This window comes from Nematolebias whitei, chromosome 8, assembly GCF_014905685.2.
Source record: "Nematolebias whitei isolate Nwh7 chromosome 8, NemWhi1, whole genome shotgun sequence".
In the NCBI taxonomy this organism is placed as follows: domain Eukaryota; kingdom Metazoa; phylum Chordata; class Actinopteri; order Cyprinodontiformes; family Rivulidae; genus Nematolebias; species Nematolebias whitei.
The window spans coordinates 15428454-15437797 of record NC_056505.1 but is presented as its reverse complement, the minus strand read 5'-3'; the positions used below and the strand labels follow the sequence as shown (position 1 = coordinate 15437797).

Sequence of the window (9344 nt, the reverse complement as noted above, 5' to 3'; positions counted from 1 at the left end):
ATTTTAAACCATTCCCACACTCTTGCAATATTCTAAACAATGTTTCTAAACGCTTTAAAAGAGCACAACATGTCATGATTTCAGCTCTCTGCCTCCATCTGCCAGCGTTCTCGGCCACGCCCACTTCTCCGCTGCAGAGTGGATATGACAAGCTGCAGGAGGGAGCTTCTCCTGCAGCTTGGGCTGTACATAGGTGCAGCATGTGCTAAATAGTTTAAAATAATTTATTTTATATAAAAATCCCATGCCGATTGTGCGGCTCATCCATCAATCATTGTATCATGTCCAATCTTATTTTGAAAAGCCGTGATAGAGCGAGTCCGTGAAAAAAGAACCGCGAAGTAGCGAGGGACTACTGTACTCAGGGTCCCAGTTACAACCAAAAATATAAAGTATAAAAAGAAACAGCATATAAGGATCTAAGATATACACTAAACACTAATAATGTAAAACAATACGTCGTATCAACCGCAGCCTGAACATAAGTCTTAATCTACTAATATGAGTTTTCTAACAAGTATGTTTTCAAAAATATTCCTTTATCTTATAAACCCTGAGTACATAATTTAGTTCCACCTCATGTACCACATGTGATGTGAATGACAATAAACTTGACTTGAACTTGAACTTAAACATTATAATTTTCTAAAATTGGCCAGTTTTCTCTGCTGGCTGCTGAAGCACCGGGAAATCCCCTTGCATATTTGTGAAGCTTAAGGTTTTCCTCTTTTTAAATATATCGCTGGAATCCCCGATGACATCACTCCAGAACAATAAAAATCAAACTTTCAAACAGGCAGTCTCTTCACTAAAACAAGCTTATTGGTGAGGGGATTCTGCATCGGATTAGGATGCCTCGTGGATGCCTCTCTTTGGAGGTTTTCTGGGCATGTCCCACTGGTAAGAGGCCCCGGGGCAGACCCAGAACTGGCTGGACAGATTTTGTATTATTTCTGGCTTGGAAACACCTCAGGGTCCCCCAGGAGGAGCTGGTGAGTGTCACTAGGGAGAGAGATGTCTGGGTTTTTCTTCAGGGCCTGTTGCCTCTACGGATAAGCAATGAAAGATGGAGATGGAGCTTATTGCCAGGCCAGGTGATAAAGCACCAAATAAAAAAATAAAATAAAATAATTAAATATATATATATATATATATATATATATGTTTTTTTAAGCTTTTCATATCAAGAAATAAAAATAAACAACTCAAGATTAATTTTTTTTGTTGCATCTAGGTGTGTAAAATGAAGCTTGAGAACAGTTTTCTGGACCCTCCTATTTTCACATTTGTATTTTGGATATAAACATGCACTGGTAAACATCAGTGCACTATCTCTTAACATTTCTTGTCCATAATCATGCATTTTTCACATTTACTAAACTACTTACTCACATAAGTCACCATTACTTCATAATAAAAGGTGAATGTGTGGTGTTATAATTCGTGCATTCTCTATTAGACATACCTTTTCAGGGTGTTTCAGTCATCTTGTTTCTGTCAGTTATCAGTGTTCTGTGACCAGTTTAGCCAGGCAGTTGTTCTTGTTTCATGTTCTTGTTCTGTAGTTTATCCTCAGCTCCTGTGTTTGCCCAGTCACTCACGCCTGTAATTCATTACCAATCATCTCAGCTACTTCGACTCATTAATTAACACTACCTGCAGATATATGCTTCTTTGTCTTCCCTTGTTCTCAGTCACTTTATATTGTCTGAGTCATGGTTTTGGGCATGTCTGCTTATTTTGGTTTTGTTTAACTTTCTTAAATACTTCCTTAGACTTTTACCTGCTTGCTTTCTGCCCTGTTCATCATAACCACGAACACGACAGCTAAACAGTTTGTGTCTTAATTGATGTTTTCCAAAAGTAGCAAGATGTATGGTTTTTCAACTCTAAAGTCACATAATTCAACTAGTTAAATATCTCTTGCCTCAACCTATGTTTTTCAACATGGTAGTTTTGTGTGGGAGATTCTGCAGCGGGCTTGACCCTAATGTAGGTGTGGAGGTCCATGTAAAATATTTTTAAATGCCATTCTACACTAATAAAATAGTATTTAGCCTAAGAAATCTTAAACTTGGGAGCTTTAAAATAATTGTTAACCCGCAGGTTTCAAGTTGGGCTCATGATCATAAGCTGTATTTTTGAAGACATTGCTTACTGCCTCTATAAAATGTACCTCTTTTTGACTGTGCCAGAGTCTGCCAGCAAGTCTTCTAGACAGCCAGCCCTGCACCCACTCAAGTCAACTGCAGAAGCTCAAAGTAGATCATCCGATCAGCTTCACCAGCAGAAGTGTGCACCGGGCCGGCCAGACAACAGTCATGATTGGAGAGACTCCTAAAGCTATACGCAGGTAGTGACGAGCAAATACAGCCCTGTTCAAATGAGATAAAAGAAGGCAAATGAACTATATTTGTGTGTGTGTGTGTGTGTGTGTGTCATTGAATTAATAAATAGATTCTAGGAGAGGAAAAGCTTGATTTGGAAAACAGTCGTGCTAGTAGACATAGTAAAGGAAATGTATGTTATATAAAAGCATCAGCAACAAGAAAAGAAAGAAGTTTAGATGAGTGTAGAATAGAAAGGTGAACAAGTAAAATTTTAGGGGTGGGAATGGGGAGGGAGTGGAAAAAAGAGAGGAATTCCTGGCAGTGTAGGGGAGACGGACAAAATCCACCACGGATATAGTGTTGACTGCCTCTTCCCAGGCCTTAATAATGATGTGTGTGTGTGTGTAGAAAGAGACCACCTCTGAGGTTTCGCTTTTACCTATTTCCTCGCATCATGCCAAAGATTACCCAGTAGTAATCAGGCCCAACAGTGGAGGAGTTTACCCTCCTGAGACTGACCAAAAATGATCGCCTTAGGCCTTTTAAACCCACACATTCTAACAAAAATATGCAAACACACACTTACAGACGCATAGTATTCACACGTAGCCATGTTGCTGCATCACCTCTGCTCCTTCCCTCCCCAACCTCATCTGCAGACACACAGACACCTTTATGGCTCCAGCTTCACTTCCCGGTGGGGGTGGACGGCTGTATCTCTGCCCAGCGCCTCACCAGGGAATGCAAACACACACTAGTTACAGTGATATCATCTCAATTAACCTCGCTGTTTAATGATCTAAATCCACATGCGGGTCAGGTTTTACTGCCTTTACTTTTATTTATTGTTTTTCCAGTGAACACTGGAAAATGCTGCGGTAACAGCCGTTACTCTAAAGTGTTTCTGTCCCTGTGTCTGATTAGACCAGCGTTTTAATGACTGCCCAGGAGCTCCGTAAAAAAAAAAATCTTAACTGCTCTGGTGTCTGATTGTAAGTCTGAATGTGGTGAACTTTCATCTGACGTTAGACTAAAACAATTAAGAAAATATTCTAAAATGTTTACGATCCTCTCATATCAAGGATAGTTACTTTGTAGTAGGTAATTAAAAAATATATAGCGGTTTATTTTTGGTGCCTTGACTGATTAATTGAAAATCTGAAATTGCAGTTTCTCGTTGAATGGAAATAAAAGAGCAAAAGGTGTGACAATAAGTCAGATATTTAAAGGTAATTACCGTATTTTCCAGTGTATAAGTCGCTCCGGAGTATAAGTTGTATCAGTCAAAAACATCATGAAGAGGAAAAAACATATATAAGTTGCTTTGGCGTATAAGTTGCATTTATTATGTATTTATTTATGGTAATGGTCAAAATAGCTTCATTTCACCTGGACAGCACGACGTCATCCATCCATCCATCCATCAATCGATTGCGGCTGGAGCATTCCTCCACCTGCACCAGCTGAGTGAAGCGAGCACACACGGGAGGACTCACTGTTGCAGTTCTTCAAATTTTAAAGCGTCAGTCAAAAATTGTGTTATGAATATGGGGGAAAAAAACGTATAAGTCGCTTCGGCATATAAGTCGCAGGACTGACAAATCTACACAAAAAACTGCGACTTATATGCCGGAAAATATGGTACGTATCAAAGTAGATCAAGTACTTGTAAAGCAGTACCACTTGCTATTTCTGGCCTTCTAATGATAAACTTTAGTTTTAAAGTTGAAAGTTTTTAATGTTTGGATTTCACATTTTTGAGGATTTTCAGATTTCGTAGCAGCTGCAGCATTATCTGTAACGGATGTTAGGAGGAAATCAAACAAAATTAGATTTAATCTACTCATAGATGGAAATTGAAAATATTTTCAAAACCTAGGGATCTACACCAAAATGACATGCTTATTACTTTTCAAATTTTTTTGAGTCGATATTCGTAAATATCTGCTCCAAAACAGAAAATGTGATTTTTGTTTGTAATATCCATAAAATCCTTTCTTTTGTTTTGAGTTTAATGCAAAACGCCTCACGTTATGCATGCAAATGCTAAATTTGGGGCTTTTTTAATTTGTATTTTTTTATTTTTGTGTTACAGACAGCAGCTTGAGGTAATGGCAGAACAATTTAAATTTCCCTCAGTCCATGAGTTTGCCACTGAGATCCTGAGAGGAAACTCGTCTCACAGGCTTTCCTGGCTGCGACAGTATTACACTTCTCTGAATCACACAGATGTGGCTGATATAATCACAGAAAACATCCCAGAACCTGATTCAGCTCAAGCAGCCTCCTCTGCCACTTCTACCTTATCATCATCCACAAAAAGAGCTTCCAGAAATCGGTATACAGACACTAGAAATCAACAAAAAGAATCTTTAAGAACCCCAAAATCTGCGAAGTTCTCTCAGAGGAATCTGAAACCCAGATCTAAGCCTGAACCTCCACAAAATAATGATTCTTCGCCACAAATCAGATCAGGCAATCTAGAAAATGATGATCTTAAACCTCCCAAAAAGCCAAAGATAATACAAAAGAATGTGCCAGTTCCAAACCCAGAGTCAGAGAAGCAGGAGGAGATGGTCTGCGGTGCCAGGGGACACAAGAGGACAAAGAAGAGTAGTGTTTCTAGTTCTCGAGCGTGCAGAACTGACGGTGCTCTCAGCGTGGATCAGGCCAGCAGCAGTGGTCTGGGGTCCAGGGAGGCTGCTGCTTTCCTGAACTGCACAGACAGAGATACCCCTTCTTCTTCTGACCCCAGCCGTTGCAGCTCTGCCATGTCATCCAAACCCGCAGGACAAGAAACAGAGCAGGAGCAGAAATCACCGCGGTGGACGAGTGAAATACAGAGACAAAGAGAGAATTCTCAGTCTTCTGTGACCTCCTGCAATCAGTCCCTTCTAACAGACCTTATAGGAGATACATCCATTCTAGATGACATACTGAAACCAAAGGCTAAGAATCCACAACACAAAAGCAACCCTGAGACACCCCGCACACCATCAGCGTCACTAAGCACAGGTCTCAAGTCTCCACCGTCCAATCTAACGTTAGATGACGCATGCTCGCACATACAAACTGAACACCGGGTCAGTACACCAGTGCAGGTGACAAGGAGTCGTCGCAAAGACATCTGGGACATCCTCAGTGAGGGTAATGAGGAGAGTATCAACAGGCTAACAGATCCGGAAGAACTGCAGAGAGTGTGCATCGACACCAGCTTTGCAGAGCGAAGTTTGTCCAAAAAGAGGGAGAGCACGAGTCTGTGGAAAACGAATGACAAGTTCCTGTGGAAGAAATGACGAAGACTTTTATATGAGATTTTTTACATTTAGCAAGTTTTCATTCAGAGTTTTATACTTTTGAAAAGTGCTCGGAACAAAAAATTTTGTCCTAAGTAACAGCCGTGATGTTTATTAGAGATGCACCAATCCCATATCAATATCGGTATCGGTACCGATATCTGAAAATTTATAGAAAATATGTAATTAGGTCTGTCTTTACACCAGAATGGTTCAGCCAGCTAAGTTTTGGTGATGGGAGCCCAATACCAGTGTTTTAAGTTTTTTAAATTTTTAATTTAATGTCAGTTAAATGTTTTTAAAGCTCATTTACTGTACTGATTATATATGTCACATGAACCATTTTAAAATTATTTAACAATTTGATTTCGTGTAGGCAAAAGTTGCATAAAGTTATTGTCAAATTATTAATTTGCTAAAAATGTAGGTTCTGACTTTAGTTTCCATAAATATTTTACCTTCACAATTATTCACAATACTTTTCCCTTTGCACAGGTACTGATTAAAGACGTACCACTTCACAGTAAGTGTACCTTTATAAATTATCTGTTTAGAATTGATAATGCAGTTAATAAACCGTTATTAAGCAGTTACATTAAATTAGATATAAAGGACATACTGACAGTGCAGCACGGTGGCGCAACTGGTAGAGCTGCTGCCTCTCAGCGAGCAGGTCCTTGGTTCAAACCCCGGTCCAGGGGCCTTTCTGGGTGGAGTTTGCATGTTCTCTCCGTGCATGCGTGGGTTTTCTCCGGGTACTCCGGTTTCCTCCCACAGTCCAAAAACATGCATGTTAGGCTGATTGGTAACTCTAAATTGTCCCTAGGTGTGAGTGAGAGAGTGAATGTTTGTTTGTCTCGTTTGTCTCTATGTGGCCCTGTGATGGACTTGCGACCCGTCCAGGGTGTACCCCGCCCCTCGCACAGTGATTGCTGGACATGGGCACCAGCGACCCCCGTGACCCAAAATGGAATAAGCGGGTAAAGAAAATGGATGGATGGATGGATGGACATACTGACTTGTTTCTGTGCCAAATAGAGCCAATACTTATTTGTACTCCATTCTTGCTGTTCACCTGCATTCTTTGTGATTTGGATTTTAAATGTCGAACATTTAACTAAGTTAAGCACTATAAGTATTTATAGATCTAAAGTTTGCTTTTACTATATCAAGTAATGTAGTTTAAAACAGAAAGTGAGTAACCATGAAAAATTTACAATGACCTGAATGAATACGCGCAAGTACAACACTTGATTTAGCCAAATAACGAGCCTGCTTCAACGTATGAACAATATTTTTATGCTGAAGTCTGGATGTATTATGGAATTGTCCATAAACTTTCTCTTGTCCAGGTCATAACTTCTGCTCCATTCAAGATAATTCAACAAAACTTCATATGCATCATCACTAGACGTAATGTTTTTTTAAAACAAGGTCTTTGCTTGTCCGGACCTTTGCTTAGATTGCTGTTTTAATATTTTGTTGACTGTTGCATAATGTGCTGTATATGATACTCTTGTTAAAAATGTTTACTTATTTATAAAGTGTTTATAAACCCATTTACTCAGCGTGAATAATTTTATTTTTTGTACAAAATTTCTGATAAAAATGTATTTGCGTTTGATGTAAAGTAAAAGTTTTGCCTTTACAGCCTGTTATATATGTATGCTTGTACTATATGAACTTGTATATATGTATCTTGACTGCACAGATAAACATTGTCAAGACCCAACCTGTCATTGCGTATGATCTGATGTTCAGTGAATCATTTAATGGAAAAAAAAACAACAACCCAGTTTTTATCTTTGTCCACTGTTGTTACAGGATACCAGTAATTGGTGCCTGGGAGCTGTTGGTGGGCCTGCAGTGATGCCCCTTTAAACTACCTAATGGCTGTTATTTCTCAACCCCTCTCCACCCTTCACTGCCTCCCACTCCCACAGAGAGTGTACATGCAGTGTACTGTAAATGGTGTGATTCCCCCGCCGTTCTCTGCGCTGTAATCTGAGCAGCCTGTGGTTCGGCTCCGTTGACCCTCGAAGGCCCTTAAGAGTAAAAGCTGCTGTGCTATTAGTGAAATAACAATAAGCAGCTGAAGACTGTGGATCTAGAAGAACAGGGATGATCAGTGGTATATCTCCACCCGGCCCACATGTTTGAAGATGGTTTCAATCTCGGACGTTTTGTTAACGTTTGCATGTTTTCAAAAAAAAGGGAAGTCGTTCATTGCTCTAAATTAAAAATTTGTTGCAATATGAAAACAAAATCAGGCTTTTTGTGCGTGTTTCAGTCTGCGCTGTGCCCCACAGCTGTGTTCGACATTTTTCAGCTGTTGCGCTGAAATAAAGAGAGCTGTGCTGTGAGAGTTTTGTTAAGCAGAAATGAGAAAGTGCTGATAGCCATCAATAAACAAAGAGGTACGTCTGCGTGTCTCAACAGAGCGTGCGAGTTGTTAAACAGCTTGTGTGTGTGTGTGTCACTGGGTGGTAATCGCACACACAAGTACAGCGAGGCCACACATCTGTGACACCTGTTCAAATCCTACGCCCAAGGATAAAAAAGCCTTTCTTTTCCAAAAACCTCAAATTGCTCCGTCTTACCGATTCATCCACAGATTTGCAGATTCCTATCTTGGGGTTTGTTGAAGTCACAGTCTGGTTCAAGTGAGATATTGGAGGGCCTTTGCATTTGTACTAACAATTGAAGGGCTTACCAGATGACTGACAAGTTAAAGCCTAACATGGTCCAGCAGCAAACAATAGTCTCTTATCTTTAAAGCTATCTGTAGAATTTAACCAAGAATCTGTACCGAGATGTTTAGCCATCACAAGCGACATATGATGATGATTGGATGCAATTTCCCGAAGAACTCATGGTCATAATTTCAAGGGTTTTCCCACAAACGTCTGGCCCCTTTGTGTCGAGAAGGTGAGAAGTCTTTAGGTATCAACCTAAACTTTACTGTGGTGGAGGCTAAAGAATCACTCAAAACATACTTTGAATGGAACATCTTGCAAAATCTCATATTGTGCTAGTGGTGATTTTAGCCTCTTTTTGGGGGGTGCTCAAGCACCCCTAAATTTTAACTCTGCACTCCTGAAAATTTAAGAAACCCTCATTAAAATTTTGTAAGAAAACTCAGTTCTCAGACTTTAGACTCATCAAAACATTTAATAAATTTGGACTAAGTATGTAATAAACGATGGCAGTCTTAAACGGGCCAGTAAAACCTGTATAGGGTATATACTGTATATATTTTTGCACGAGTCGGATTCTCAACACCACCTGTCAATCAACACAGTAGGCTCATCAACAACTGACCAATCAACGCTCTCAATTTGTCCCGAAGTGGTTAGGATGTGTGAGAGAAATGGAGCGCTTCGTCTGTAGCATCTTAGCTAGCTTATCTGTATTGTGCAATACAGTTGTTGACCGGGGGTGGGGTGGTGGTGGTGGTGGGGTGTTAGGATGCGAGAGAGAAGCGGAGCATGCTCCATTCACACAAGGAGGGAGCTGTTGGTCACGCTACTCCTTGTTGCTCTCTAAAATAGTTATTGAATCAAGTGTGTACATATGTAGGTAAACAACTGTTTAAAATTCACCAGAATGCAGGAAATGGCATCTACTTTATTCGAAATCTTCTGGGGCACCCCCAACCAGTGTAACCCCACCACACACACACACACACACACACACACACACACACACACACACACAC

At 40.1% G+C, this 9344-nt stretch overlaps 1 protein-coding gene across 1 annotated transcript in view; it reads left to right on the top strand.

The window, feature by feature from the left end:
- The window catches only part of ercc6l2 (excision repair cross-complementation group 6-like 2), a 26093-nt gene extending 20467 nt beyond the window's left edge, over positions 1 to 5626 (top strand). The window contains exons 20-21 of the mRNA XM_037680056.1: positions 2196 to 2353; positions 4426 to 5626. Coding sequence (XP_037535984.1) covers positions 2196 to 2353; positions 4426 to 5626 — 1359 coding nt within the window. The remainder of the gene's footprint in view (positions 1 to 2195; positions 2354 to 4425) is intronic.
- The last annotated feature ends 3718 nt before the right edge of the window (positions 5627 to 9344 follow it).